The 15,025-nt window shown below is 52.4% G+C and overlaps 1 protein-coding gene across 1 annotated transcript; it reads right to left on the reverse strand.

Moving 5' to 3' along the window:
- Positions 1-1,349: 1,349 nt before the first annotated feature.
- On the reverse strand, positions 1,350-14,942 carry LOC103603417 (chromosome unknown open reading frame, human C19orf10). The gene is made up of 6 exons (XM_008587927.1): positions 14,766-14,942; positions 13,789-13,839; positions 7,213-7,274; positions 4,056-4,137; positions 2,641-2,713; positions 1,350-1,944 (listed from the first exon to the last, which is right to left on the reverse strand). Exons 1-6 carry the CDS (start codon positions 14,937-14,939, stop codon positions 1,865-1,867), a joined length of 522 nt encoding a protein of 173 aa, XP_008586149.1. The 5' UTR covers positions 14,940-14,942; the 3' UTR covers positions 1,350-1,864.
- Positions 14,943-15,025: the final 83 nt, after the last annotated feature.

Raw genomic sequence — 15,025 nt, forward strand, 5'->3', positions numbered from 1 at the left:
AAAAAAAAAAAAAAAGAAAAAAAAAAAAAAAAAAAAGAGTTCAGATCCCGATAACAGCCAGCCACCAAAAAAATAAATAAATAAATGGCAATAAATAAATAAATAAATTGAAGTTGCATGTTACCGCCACACAGCATGGCCCTTGTCGACAGGTCCAGTCTCTGCTCTTCTGGGCACTGGGACGACAGGACAGTGGAGCTGCAGAGTGTGGCTTCTGCAGGCCCAAACACGAGTCTGCTTCTGCTCCTCCTCATGACCAAAGATCGTGGGGCCAGGTGGCTTTGTTTTAGAATTTACCTGAAAGCTATGTGAAGATGCAGGCATGCGCACACGTGGGACGAAAGGAAGCTTATGTGTGTCCCCATATGTCCCACTGTGGGCTGGCGCAAAGCACCACCTTCTCTGTGTTGTGCAAAAAGCAAGGCTGTGGGTCTGGTCCACCTGCAGTTTTCAACTGCCTTTCTGTGCAGAAGGCCCTGGGTGGTTCCTCTGGGGCCTGTGCAGCCTCCAAGTTGAGAGCAGAAAAGGCTCCTAGCCCTGGAAGGAACCCCACACGCTGGCAGATGACGGTGCTCCCCAGACCTCAAAGCCCCGCTTTGAGGGGGTCAGGGGGCCCGTCCCATCGATGAGCTTGGGAACTTCCCTTTTCAGGAGGCACTCGAGCACATGCTGGGAAGCTAAGGCTGGCTGACTAGAGCCCCAGCCCCCTCCCCATTCACTCTTGGTTCTGATAACATTATTCCAGTTCCCGCAGCAGGACAAGGTGCAAGTGTCAACAGGGTGGGAGACTCACTCTGCGTCTTCCAGGTGTGGGACCTTGGCCTGTTTCTCTTCTGGGAAGTGGGGGGACAGCAGCACCCCTCCCAGCTGCCATCAGTCCCAACGCCATGATTGTCAGTGGCACCCCTGCCTTCCAGCCAGGTAGCCCGGAGCTCAGGGAGGGTGACACGGTGGCTTTTCTCCTGGTTTGCTGCTGAAAGAACGCAGTCAGAGGTCAGGCTGGAGGTCGAAGCTCTGGGGTCAGACTCCCAGGTCCTGCTGCTGGGAGACCAAGGCCCTTCAGAGTGGCTGGGGCATTTTGGGGCTTGTAGTTATTTATGTTTGTTTGCCTGTGGATGTTTTCATTTTCTTTTTTTTTCGTGGCTGGCCAGTACAGGGATCGAACCCTGGACTTTGGTGTTATCAGCAGCACACTCTAACCTGTTTTTGTTTTCTTAAAAGTCACCGGGCTGCAATCCAGCTTCAAAAAACTAACCAAAACTAACCCCCAGGTCAGGGAGAGCAGGGAAAGGACCTGGGGGTGGCCATCCCCAGCCTCTACACAGATGCCCAGGTGGGAAGGCCCAGTCTATGTGGCTGCTTTTTAATCATCTTATTTATTTAAATATGAAAGAACATTTCATCTCTTCCCAGTTAATCTGAAAGGTCCCCTGGGTAAACCGTAAGAAAACAGTCCTGGAGGTGCTCAGAGGGCACTTGGCTAGGGGTGGGGGGACTATGATCGCTCTCCTGGCCAGGTCCCATGAGAAGACACAAGCTGGCTTCAGAAGAGCCCGATCCCCCCTCATTTCCCACCCTCCTTGGGTCTCAGACTTGCACCCCGAGTTCAGAAGAACGTGGCAGGGAGTGGGGACAGGGAGGATGTCGGGGAGCCAGGAGAGGGGCTGGGCAGATCCTCTGACCCCCTGGACTCTGCCCTGGGGGGCCTAGGCTGCTCTGTGAACCCCTCCGAACAGGGCAACATCAGCCAGGGCAGAAAACTCATAGCCTCCCTAGAAAACCAGTAATGCACCAGCCCTCTCAGGGCTGCGGGCTCCCTCGGTGGAGATGGGGAAACACCATCCTCCCTCGCTGGGGCTGCTGGTCACAGCTCATTGTGGGATGCCTTGGCCACGATCACCAGCTTGGACAGCTCAGCCTTGAATGCTCCGGGCCTGTGGGCCACTGAGAGGAAAAAACACACAGTCAGGCAGGTGAGTTCACATGATCTCAGGAGGACCCTGATGCTGCCTGGTGACCCCCTGGCCTCCCCTAGCACACCGTGGTCCCAACCTCAATGCTAAGCTGTGCTTTCTACTTTACAGCACCCCAGCCGTTCTTAGTCACAGAGCCCAGGATAGCTGGGCTGTGCAGATGTCTCACAGACCCTCCTGCCTCTATGCAGCTTGCCTGCCAAAGTCCCTGAGGGACACACAGCTCCGAGTGTGAATTTTTGCACGATCAGTTTTACAGCAGGGACCGGTATGGTATGGCCTGCCGCCCACCTTTGTAGGGCCCATGTGCTAAGGGTGGTTTTTACATTTTTAAATAGCTTAAAAAAGAAAATCTCGAAAAAACAAAAGAAATCAAAAGAAAAATGTTTTGTGATATGGGAAAATCATCTGAAAGTCTCAGTGGCACTCTGTGGCTGCTTTTGCCCTCCATGGCAGTTACGTAGTGTGACAGAGACCTCATGCCCCACAAGGCTGCATATATTCACTCTGTGGCTCTCTATAGAAACAGTCTGCAGACACCTGGTCTATGATCTTGAGGATCCTATGGCAGCCCCCTCTCAAGCCACCCTGATCGCCCTCTGATGGGGGTGTCGTCCCCTCTCAAGCCACCTCCTCCGTTCTGTCTCTACAATCCATCTTTATGTACCTGCTGTTTTGGTCACTTCAAATTCCTCATTTTTCAGGGGAATGTCACTTTCACTTTCAAACGCAGCTTTAGACTGAAAGAGAACAAGTGGAAACTTTACTAGAGCCGTCTAATCAGGCAGAAAACGATCCCGTTTGCTGTCTAGAGAGGCACAGATGAAAGCCATGTGCTCTTACTAAAGAGGCAGGTGATACTTTTTCCAGCATGTAAAAGAGAATAAACAGAGATGGGTTGATTAACCTACTTAAGAGACTGTCATTGGCTTAAAATTCATGTCCCCAGCACAAATCCTGGGAGGAAGATTTTTTTTTGGCAGCTGGTAGGTACAGGAACCTGAACCCTTGACCTTGGTGTTATCGGCACCACTCTCGTCATTGGCTTAAAATTCATGTCCCCAGCACAAATCCTGGGAGGAAGATTTTCTTTTGGCAGCTGGTAGGTACAGGAACCTGAACCCTTGACCTTGGTGTTATCGGCACCACTCTCTAACTATGTGAGCTAACCAGCCAGCCAAGGAGCAAGGTATTTAAACCAACTTTTTTCCTTTCAGCTAGTAATTTACGGAAGTGACACAGCATGGCAATCTCTTAAATGTAATTTTAGGGCTGGCTGGTTAGCTCAGTTGGTTAGAGCACAGTGTCGTAACACCAAGGTCAAGGGTTCAGATACCCATACCAGCCAGCCACCAATTAAAAAAAATGTAATTTTAAAAAATCGAAATTGTGTCTCTCAGTCAGCCAAAATTATAGTGTTTGAAAGTAAGAAGGGACCCCAGAGAGCCATCAGTTCAATGGTGAGATGGTCAATTTGATGTGTCTGCAATTGTCCAGCGACGTTTGTGGCTGTTGCCATGAAGGTATTTTGCAGATGTGGTTAAAGTCCACCATGAGTTGGCTTTAAGGGGAGGAGGAAATTATCCTGGATGATCTGGGTGGACCTGGTTCGATCAGCTGCAAGGCCTCCGGAGTGGAGCGGAGGCTTCCCTGCGGAGGAAGAACTGAGCAGAGAGCCCAGCCCTTCCTGCTGTCTGCCACGCAGAGTCCGGACTGCCCAGCCCGTCCCCTGCGGCGAAGCCAGTTCCTAGCTCTTAATGCCTATCTCTGCTTGAACCTGGACAAGTGGTTTCCAAATGTTTCTGACCCAAATGTAGAAGCGTGGGCTCTGGTAACCACCTGGGCACCCCTTGTGGAAGGCGGGGGAGGCCAGTGTGTCCACCTCCTCCTGCTCCACCCGCTGCGTCACTCGGGGTCAGCTGGGTCCCTCTCTAGCCACCAAACTCCTTCTCCCCTGGCGTCTCCAGGCCTGGGGGTCCATGGAGCAGTGTACCATATTCTTCCAAGTTATAAAATCACCCTCTAGAGGGTTCAGTGACCTCCCACCTGCCCCTGGTCTGGGGCCTCTGAGCCACTACTCACGTAGGCCATGGCATACTCGATGTGGGCACCCCGCACCTCGGCCTTGAACTGCATGAAGTACAGGTACGACTTCCCCTGGGGCCTGCAAAGTAAGGATGGGCAGTGAGGGCTCAGGCCAGGACTGGCGGGGCTGGGTCCATGCCTTGGAAATAGCCCAGTTTGGGACCCAGGCTGTGGGCAGTGGGTTTTGTGCTTGCATCCCAACTAGGAAGACAGGCAGGGACGGGGAACTGTCCACGGCTGGGGGAAAAGCACCCACCTGGGTCCCCAGGAGGGTGCAAATGGCATTTAAGGGATGGCAAGTTCAGTGTGGTCAAAACAGAAAGAGGTGGCCGGCCTGGTGGCGTACTCGGTAGAGGGCGGCGCTCCCGCCAAGGGTTCGGATCCCATGTGGAGACTGGTTCCCGCTCACTGGCTGAGCGCGGTGCGGGCGCCAACACCGAGGGTTGCGATACCGTTGCCGGTCAGTAAAGAAGACAAAAAGGGGAAAAAAAAAAAAAAAAAGAGGGGGCACGATGATGCCTTTGGTGTGAAGAGCTCCGCCTGGCCCTGTGCAGAGCAGACTGTGAAGGGGCGCTGGAGACGGGGGGACGGCGGCCAGGGAAGCCACTTCTGCAGGAGCCCCAGCAAGGGGGTGGTGCACGTGGGTCAGGGGCGCCCCCAGATTATTCTCTATGCCCCAGCAGCTGCCAGCAGGCCCAGTCAATGGACATAAGTCAAGGTCTGAGATCTGGAGGCTGGGGTCACCGAGGTTCAACCTCCTTTAGACTGAGCAGTGGCCCCGCGGTCAGCAGGTCTCTGGGACTGAGTGTGTTCCTGGGGAGCCTGTAGGTGGGTCAGGTAAGAGGATCCAGGTCCCAACTGCTTTGGGCTTGCATGGCCTGTGTCTGCACCCACCCAGATGCTACCTGGGGGGCCACACGAGGCAGGGATCTGCAGAGAGGGGGGTGCAGACCGCGGGGGTTCCTTGTACCTAGCAGGTCCAGGCTTTGAGGGTTCCCGTGGCCCCCCAGGCTCCTTGCCTCTGCAGTAGATTCTGCCTGCCCACGACACAGGCCAGTCCCACAGAGCAGGTGAGAATCCTGCCCCTGCAAGCTACTTAGTAAACACCTGCTGTTTGTAAAGCACAGAGCAGGAGACTGTGAACCAACGCCTACAAATGTTATTCAATCCACTGTGTCCTTTAATTAAATGTCGCCATTCGGTGCTACCTAATTGCCCCCATTTGTTAATCCGTGTTAACCCCTGAGCCCCTAAGGGTGGGAACATGGCCTGGACTTCTTTCGTACCCCGCCAAAGTGACTATGCTAGAAAAGGCACAAAATAAATGCTCAAGGAGCGCACGCTGCTTAGGTCCAGACGTTCTGGGGCTGTGGAGCCCAGGGGAGAAGGGACGAGGTCCCATGAAGCTCTGGGACCCTCCATCCCACTGGAGGGCTGACTGCTTCCCGGCCTGGACTTCTTTCATACCCCGCCAAAGTGACTATGCTAGAAAAGGCACAAAATAAATGCTCAAGGAGCGTACGCTGCTTAGGTCCAGACGTTCTGGGGCTGTGGAGCCCAGGGGAGAAGGGACGAGGTCCCATGAAGCTCTGGGACCCTCCATCCCACTGGAGGGCTGACTGCTTCCTTTCCCGCACCCCATCTCAGATGCCCCATTCACTTACGGAGGCAGTGAGACTACAAGAGGCAAACAGCCGCGTGACAGAGTCAAGCCCGTTAGCCACGAACTTCACTGAGGATGGCGAGAGGGGCAGGATCCAGGGGCAGCCGGCCTCTGGGGACACCTCAGAGGGGGCATGCCATAAGCAGCGGGTTCCGCTGCGTGAATCTGTGTGTCATCTTTGCATGAGGAACTGCTGTCCACACCACACCACGGGCGGACTTGGGAGGGGGTTGTGGACTCTGCGGACTTGCATGCAGACACTGTGGCCTGCGTATGTTTGGGCATTTGGTGGGAAGTGTGCCCTTTTGTCTGATTCCCAGAGGTCTGTGGCCTGCAAAAGGTTACAAACCATCACTCTGTTCCTTCAGAAAGAACATTCTGTTGAAAGAACCACCTGAAGGCAAACTGGACCCAAGGCAGTGTTATGGGAGAATGCTGGGGTCCCCACAGGCCCCGCTAACCCTCCCCACCTTGTCCCCTCCCCACATCAGCTCTGACCTGCCTGCTCCTCCGTCCCACACCCCCTCCCTCATCAGTCCCCCGCTGGCTCCCGGCCTCCAGCCCGAGGCCCGCCTCCGTCAGCCTGAGGACCTGCGCATGGTGTGTGCCTGCTTGAAGCTCTTTGGAACATCACTCAGCCATGAACAGGAATGAGGCTCTGACACACGCTACCACATGGATGGACCTTGAACACGTCACATGCAGTGACAGACGCCAAAGACAGAAGGCCACACAGTGTGTGACTCCATTTATATGGAACGTCCAGGACAGGCCAATCCACAGAGACAGAAAGTGGACTCGTGGTCGCTAGGGGCTGGTGGGGGGAGCGGAGGGGGGAGTGACTGCTGATGGGGACAAGGTTTCCTCTTGGGGTGATGGAATATTCTGGAACTAGACAGTGGCGGTGGTTGCACAACTTGTGAATGTACTAAATGCCACTGAATCGTGCACTTCAGAAAGTTCCATTTTATGGGAATTTCATTTCAATTTTTCTTTTTTTTTTTTTTTAAGGCAGCTGGCCAGTACAGGGATCGAACCCTGGACCTTGGTGTTACTGGCACCACACTCTAATAAACTGAACTAACCAGCCAGACCCTCAGTTTTTAAAAATTGCCAAAAAAGCCCTTTGATGACTTCCTGCTGCCCTCAGGGTAGGGTGGAGGCTCCCAGGCTTACTGGGCCCTCTCCAGCCCACCTCTCCTGGTGCTCTGGCCCTTCTGAGCTTCTTTGCTTGGCCCGCTCTTCCCCCTCCTCCCCCAGACCCCTTTTGGCCCCGGTGTCAACACACTTCCTTGAGGATCCCTCCCCACCCCCTACCCCAGCACAGCTTGGAAGCCCCTCCCGTGTGCATGTGCACAATGTCTGCCCCGCTGGCCTGTCCTCTCCTGTAGGGGTGCAAACCTGGCTGTGGTCCTCTGCACCTCTCTTTCCCTGCTGCCCAGCAACCACCAGCAGCAACCAGGAAATCCTACACCCGGGACACGCACTCACCTCCAGATGGTACAGGTGAAGTGCTGGTTGTCTTCGCTGGTCCCCAGACTCATCTGCCACTGCTGGGGAGAGAAGACAGGCACGGGTCAGACCAGGACGCAGGGCCAGCCCAGGACGCAGGGCTCTCACTGGGTCTTCTCAGTTCACTTCCTATGCCACAGGGCTAGCAGACCTCCCCATACCTCCTGCCTTGGCTCAGAGACAGCTCACCAAATCCCCTGCCCTGCCCTCTCTGCAGCCTGCGGCTAGGGAAGTTGCCCATCCCACGTCCTTGACATCAAACAGGGTGCCTCTCCTGAGAACCACCCCAGCGCTAGCCGGTTAGCTCAGTTGGTTAGAGCATGGTGTTATAACACCAAGGTCAGGGATTTGGATCCCCATACTGGCCAGCCACCAAAAAAAGAGAGAACCACCCCAAACCAGCTCCCACATATGGGGAAACGTGAATGACTCTTAAACATATGGGAACAATGTCCAGTTTCATTCTCAAGGGTTAGAAGGGAAAAAGGCCCATGGTTTGCTGACATACCGTGTGGGGTGTAGGAGAAGGTAACCAGCTGTAACAGATATGATCAAAAAGAAAAACACAGGGAACTAAGAACAGGGAGGAGGAGGGGCTGGGTACAAAGAGGGGACAGTAGAGGGTCCTTGTGGGGATTGAACTGTTCTGAGTCTGCACTGTGTAGATGTCAACGTCCTGGCTGTGATACTGACTACAGCCCTGCAAGAGGTTGCCCCTGAGGGACCTGGAGAAAGGGTACTTGGGATCTCTCTGTATGATTTCTTACAACTGAACGTGAATCTACAGTGGTCTCAAAATAAAAATGTTTAACTCAAGGGCCGGCCCGGTGGCGCACTCGGTAGAGTGCGGTGCCTGGGAGCGCGGCGGCGCTCCTGCCAAGGGTTCGGATCCCATATAGAGACCGGTCAGCTCACTGGTTGAGCGCGGTGCGGGCGCGACACTGAGGGTTGCGATCCCGTTACCGGTCACGAAAAAAGACAAAAAGGAAAAAAAAAAAAGTTTAACTCAAATTTCATGTCTGGGCAGTTTTCCCATAGATAGAACCGCACCAGCACAATGAACCATGTCCAAGGTTATTCACGGACTGGACAGGCAACAACCCTATATCCATGAGTGCGGGACTTTAAATCAACTATGCACATCCAAGCAACAGAATGCCACGCAGCTGTGCAAAGGGACGGAGGGGGCACTTGACGTAGGGTACACCGTCACATAAAACAGCACAGAGCAGAACCACGAGGACAGGAAGGTATCACTTAAGAAAAAAAGAAGGAAAAACAAAACAGAACGTGCTCTTATCCCGGGATCCGGCAGTCACAGTCCCTGGTATTCACCCAAAGCAGCTGAAAACTTATGTCCCTGCAAAAACCCACACATGGACTTTTACAGCAGCTTTATTCATAACTGTCCAAAACTGGAAGCAACCGAGATGTCCCTTCAGTAGGTAAATGGATAAACAGACGGTGGTATATGTGGACAACAATATTATTCAGTGCTGAAAAGAAATAAATTATCAAGGCACAGAAAGATATGGAGGAATCTTAAACGTGTATTGCTAAGTGAAAGAAGCTGATCTAGAAAGGCTAGATACTGTATAATTCCAACTGTAGAACCTTCTGGAAAAGGAAAAAAGATCAGTAAAAGGATTGATGGTTGCCAAGAATTGGGGGGCAGAGAGGGATGAGCAGGAAGAGGGCAGAGGATTTTTAGGGCAGTGACACTGCTCTGTACCATTCTATATTGGAAGACACGCGTCATTACACATTCATCCAAACCCATAAAACGTACACCAGCCAGCGTGAACCCTGACAGACATCGTGGACTCTGGGTGATAGTGACGTGTCAACGGAGGCTCATCAGATGTGATGAACAGGAGGCTGTGTTTGTGGGGGGCGGATACGGGTGATCTCTGTACTCTGCTCAATTTTGCTGGGAACCTAGAACTGCTTGGAAAAACAGTCTATTAAGAATAAGAAAAGGGGGCCGAGCCCGTGGCGCAATCGGGAGAGTGCGGCGCTGGGAGGGCAGCAGCGCTCCCGCCGCGGGTTCGGATCCTATATGGGGATGGTCGGTGCGCTCACTGGCTGAGCGCGGTGCGGCCGGTCTCAAAAAGGACAAAAAAAAAAAAAAGAAAAAAAAGAAAAGGGAAGACAATATACTCACGCCTGCTTATATAAGCATAAAAAAGATCTTGAAGACACAAGGTTTTAGTCACCTTGTTTCCAAGGAAGGTGCCACAAACTTTTTAATACCTTTTACTTTTTTTGAGCAATGTGAATGTGTTTGCTTTTCATAGAACTTAAAATTTTTAAATGGCTCCAAATCACACTACCACCAGCTTATTCCAATTTTCAGGGCCTCTGAAAACATGGCCACATGGAAATGGAAAACCTACTGTTGTATTCTGGTTGCCCCGGGCAATTTCTACGTGTTGCTAGTAAAATACGAGTTTCCAGTCCTCTCCCAAGGGTAATAATGGAGTCTGATGATTGGTGTTGCTGGTTTAATGTGGGAGCTTTTTCATTAATAGAAACAAGGCCATTTTTATGTTAATTACAATGGGAGTAAATGGTCACTTAGAGGCATTTTGCCTGTGAGCAAATATAGGCACCAATTATACCTGCTTGACAAGGGACCTGCCACTTAGCATATTTTTTTCCATTTAGAGACACCTGTCGGTGACTCCGAGGCTTCTGGGCAGCAGGAAACAGGTTTATTTTGTGAAATGTATCTGGGAAGATTTACCATAGCTCTTAAAATGTTCTGAAAAATGAGTCAAATATTTAAACATTAAAAAAAATTATGAACATAAAAAGAGCTTCTTAATAGACTCAACATCTCTCTGAGTGGTTCTCTCATTACATAAAGTTGACCTTGGTCTCACAGATGCAGGGAGAGGTTTTGATATGGTGAGGCTCAGGTTTTGGTATCAGACACTCTTAGGAGCTGTGTGTTTTGGGGCAACCTGCTCGATCTAGCCTGTAGGCTTATCTGTAAGGCTAGGGCTGGTAAGATTATAAGCAGCCCAGCAGAGTACGTAATGTATAAATGGTAGTCACTACTACTTTTTATTATGTTACAAATAACATATTACAGTTACAGTTCTATGGGTTTCAACAAACACATACAGTGTGTATCTGCCACCAAGTCAAGACACAGATCGTTGCATCGTCTCAGATATCCCCCTGGTTCTCTTTGGAGTCAATTCCCTCCTGAAAACTGGTGACACTGCTCTGATCTTAGTCCCTGCAAAATGTCACCTGAGTGGGATCATACGGTGTCTGTGGTAGTCAGCGGCCTGTGCATTGGGGACTCCGGTCACTTCACAGCTGTGGCAGCTTGGGTCTTACTCAGCCTCTGGGCCCTGCGTCCTCGTGCATGAAATGATGGTAAGAGCAGAAAGGTGCCCACCTCCTGGGGTGGGGTGAGGATGGACTGAGAGGTGTAGGTGGCTTCACACCGCAAGGGGCACTTGGTCGATGTCACGTCAGTGGTGCGGTGATGTGATTACTATCCAGTAAATCGATTATCTACACGACCCAAGCAGCCTATTCAGGGCTGACACGTGGAAGAGGACCCGTTTAGACTCACTCTGGAGCTGCTAGGGGGCAGGGTGGACCATGAGCTGCGGCTCATTAACAGGAAGAATGCTTCAGTGCCGGCGCCATCCTGCAGTGGAGGAGATGGTTTGGAGGAGCGAGGCCTGGAGGTGTTGAAGGAAAGGACGGACAATCCCAGGACATCCCCTGCCCAGGGGTCAAGGGGACGGTCGCACAAAGGCGGCAGCGACATTCCACAGCAGGTCTGTGACACCCTGGCAGTGCTGGGAGGGTGAGGCAGTGTCATTTGCTATACTCTGCTAAAATCTTGAGGTTGCAAATTGCATGGGGCTAAATGTGTGTCCCCCTAAAATTCATTATGGTGAAATCTGAACCCCAGAGGTGATGGTACGAGGAGGTGGGGGCTTTGAGAGGTAATTAGGTCATGAGGGTGGAGCCCTCACGGATTGAATTACTGTCCTTATGAAGGGGACCCCAGGGAGCTCCCCAGCCCTCTTTGCACCATGTGAGGACACAGCGAGAGGGTGGCTGCCTGCAACCTGGAAGAGGGTCTTCACCAGAACCCGGCCCTGCTGCGAACCTGATCTCAGGCTTCCAGCCTCCAGAACTGTCAGAAATAATGTTGTTGTTTAAGCCACCCAGTAGGGCACTTTGTTACAGTAGCCCAAACGGACTAAGACAGGAATCATTTACTTTTATTTTCCAACTGGGTATACCTAAAACAACAAAAGTGAATTTCATATCACCCTAGCCCAGTGGTTTTCCACCAGGGACAATTTCATACCCAAGTGGGCACCTGGAGATGTCTGGAGACATCTGCAGTTGTCATGACTGGGGGGTGCTCCTGGCATGGAGTGGGTGGAGGCCAGGGACACTGCTCAACACCCTGTGGTGCCCAGGACGCCCCACCCCAGAGAAGGATCCAGCCCCAATATCCTCTCTTGCCCACTTCAATGTGCTTTCCTGAGTGGGAGAGAAGGAGGCGGCCTCAGAAGCAGCCCGCTGGGAGCTGGCACTGCTCTGAGGATGCCCGCCAGCAGTGGTGGGCACGCGAGGCACTCCCAGGAAGCCTCCACCTCCACACTACGTTATTATGGAACAGCGCCACAGAATGTTCTGGAATTGGAGTAGTGTTTCCTAAAATCTGAGTGTGGGAGAGGAAAGCGTGACTAGGAATATGAAAAATGTCTTTCCTGATTTCTGTATTCTGTAGTAACAATTCTTCTTTTCCACTTTCTTTCTTTCCTTTTGGTGGCTGGCCGCTAAAGGGATCTGAACCCTTGACCTTGGTATTCACAGCACCACGCTCTCCCACATGAGCCAACCGGCCAGCCTCTCTCATTCGTCCTCCTCACTGTAAGGAGAAAACCTACCTTGTGCTTCTTCTCGAACTCTCACTACTCTCCCTCCAGACAAAACCAATCAGCAATATCTAGCTAGAATTTAATAAAAGCGCCTCACTCGCAGTGTTTATTTGTAATGGTGTGTTACTAACTGTATTAGTTTTCTATTACTGTGTGTATTTGTTTCCTGGGGCTGCTGTAACCAATTATCACAAATTCGGTGGCTTACAACAACAGAAATTTATGCTGTCACGGTCCTCGAGGCCAGAAGTCCGAAATCAAGGTGGCAGGGCTGTGTCCCGGCTGAAGGTGCCAGGGTAGGATCCTTCCTGCCTCTTCCAGCTTCCAGTGTCTCCAAGCACTCCTTGGCTTGTGGCTGCATCACTCCAATCTCTGCCTCATCTTCCATGGCCTTCTCCTCTGTGTGTCTTCTCCTTTTCTGTCTATCAAATTTCCCTTGTGTGTCTACACTGTCACTGGACTTAAGGCCCACCTAGATAATCCAGGATGATGTCTTCATCTCAAGATCCTTAACTTAATTACATCTGCAAAGATGTTTTATCTAAATAAGATCACACTCACAAGTTCTGGAAATTAGGACGTGGACCTATCTTTTTGGGGGCCACCAATTCAACCCACTACACTGTGTAACAAATTACCATCCATTTATTAGCTCACAGTTCGGTAGGTCAGAAATCCTGGCACGGTGTGGCTGGGTCCTCTGCTCAGTCTCACAGGCTAACATCAAGGTGTTGGCTGGGCTGTGTTCTCATCTGGAGCTTGGGGTCCTCTTTCAAGTTCATGTGGCTGTAGTTCCTTGTGGCTGAAGGACTGAAGCCCTGGTGTCCTTGCTGCCAGCCAGGGGCCACTCTCAGTTCCCAAAGGCCACCTGCATTCCTTGCCATGTGGTTCCCTCAAGCCAGCAACAGCACACATGTCCTTCTCATACTTTGAATCCCTCTCACTTGCTCTACTACCACGTGCTGGAGAAAAGAGCCAGCAAGAAAACAGGGAGCTCGGTCCTAAAACCGCAAAGAATCGAATTCTGCCAACCGCCTGAAAGAGTCTGAAAGAGGATTCTTCCCTTGGTCCTCCAGTTAAGAGCCTGGACCAACGACACCTTGATTTTGGCTTTATGAAGCACCCAGTTGAGCCGACCTGGACTTCTGACCTCCAGAACTGTGAGACAGGGCTGGCCAGATAGCTCACTGGTTATAGTGCCGCCTTATAACACACCAAGGTCAAGGGTTCAGATCCCTTTACCGGCCAGCTGCCCAAAAATACCAAAAAATCAAAACCAGAACTGTGGAGATAATAAATGGATGATGTGTTAAGATGCTAAGCTTGTAGTAATTCATAACACAGCACAGCAAACGAATATAACACTCCTAATAGAGGCTCATGGGACCAGCAGATTTATATCTCACATCCTTCCTTTTGTCCACACATTTTCTTGCTCTGTGAAATAACGAGAGCAGAATCTGTTGTCACTATTTAACATGAGCACTCTCCCTTCTTTTGGTTAAACAAACACAGTTCAATGAGTATAAGATGATGCACCTAGGACCCAACCCCACTGTCCTCTGGGAAGCGTCTCTGTATGACAACGGATATTATCGTAGTAAGCTATGTGGAATTTTGAACAACTCACCTCATTGGTCCCTCCTTGAGAAGCATAGGTGAACACACACGTATACTTGTCCTAGAGAATGGAAGAAAAAAGCAGGCTCAGTAGGAGGTAATCCTTAGTGCTAAAGGTGCAGGGTCTCAGGACTCAGGGATGTTCCTTTTGAGCATCTGTACTAAGAGGGACATAGGTAGAGTGAGATCCCTCTGGCTGATGTCCCTGGAGGCCAGCCCTGCAAGGCCTCCCAGTGGTTGCAGACCTTTAAGTCCCCTGCCTGTCTCCCTACTGTTGAGCTCCTGGGTCAGGACCAACAACCTACATGGCTTCTGGGGGAAGAACAGGAAGGGGGGGCTCCAGCACCCACCCACCCCGGAACACCTGGGGACCCTGAACAAATGAAAACCTTTCTAAGCTGTATTTCCTCACGTGAAAATGAACCCAACTGAGGAAGCACGTGGCACCATAGCTGGCTACACGGAAGTACTCAACAAGCAGCAATTACTGACAAGGCTCTTATAGGCAGAGACAGGGTGGCTAAGACAGGAAGGGACTTTTCCCACAAGCTGGGGACAGAGCTGAGCTAGACCCAGGCCTTATTGCCTCCAGGTAAGGAGGGCGTGGCCTCCCACCCTCGATGATTCGCGACCTCGTGCAGTAGAAGGAAGGAGTCCTTCCTTCCTAGTCACAGCGGCAGCCACTGACCTCCCGCAGGCCGTGCACTGGGGGACACCCCTCAGCCTCCCGCCGCTCCCATCACTCCCCTCTCCCCACCTCTGGGTCTGGGGGACGGGACTGCCGGGACGCTGAGCAGGTGAGAGGTGAGACTCAGGCTGGAGGCCACGCCCCCTCAGCCGCCCGTCCCCCAGGAGGCCCCGCCTCCTGTAAGTTCAGTCCAGCCCCAGGGCTGACCCCGCCTCCAACGGCGAGCGCCCCCTCCTCGGTCACCCCCGACAACCGGCACCGTCCGTCGCTCAGATGCCCGGCGCGGCGCTGGCACGTACCCCCGGACCCACGCTCTTGGAGAAAGAGTGCACGACGCCGCCGGGCCGCACGTCAAACGCCACCGTCGTGGGCTCGGACACCGCCTCCGCCGAGCTCAGCGCCACAGCCGCCAGGAGCAAGGCGGCCCACAGGCTCGCGCTGCTGCCGTCCCTCCTTCCGCTGGGCGCCGCCATCTTGGCATCGGGTCCTCAGGCCGGGGGCGGGCGGACGGGGCGCGGCGAGGGGCACGTGGGGCGCCCGGCCGGGGGCACGGCGGCGG

Source organism: Galeopterus variegatus, unplaced genomic scaffold (genome assembly GCF_000696425.1).
Source record: "Galeopterus variegatus unplaced genomic scaffold, G_variegatus-3.0.2 Scaffold4598, whole genome shotgun sequence".
Classification (NCBI taxonomy): Eukaryota; Metazoa; Chordata; class Mammalia; order Dermoptera; family Cynocephalidae; genus Galeopterus; species Galeopterus variegatus.

What these genes read in the sequence shown, in the direction of transcription:
- LOC103603417 (XM_008587927.1), bottom strand. Translation starts at nt 14,939, where the DNA reads ATGGCGGCGCCCAGCGGAAGGAGGGACGGCAGCAGCGCGAGCCTGTGG. An exon ending in CTCAAGGAGGGACCAATGAG is followed by an intron (nt 7,275 to 13,788) that starts GTGAGTTGTTCA and finishes TTCTCTCCCCAG; the next exon opens with CAGTGGCAGATGAGTCTGGG. An exon ending in TTCACCTGTACCATCTGGAG is followed by an intron (nt 4,138 to 7,212) that starts GTGAGTGCGTGT and finishes CTTACTTTGCAG; the next exon opens with GCCCCAGGGGAAGTCGTACC.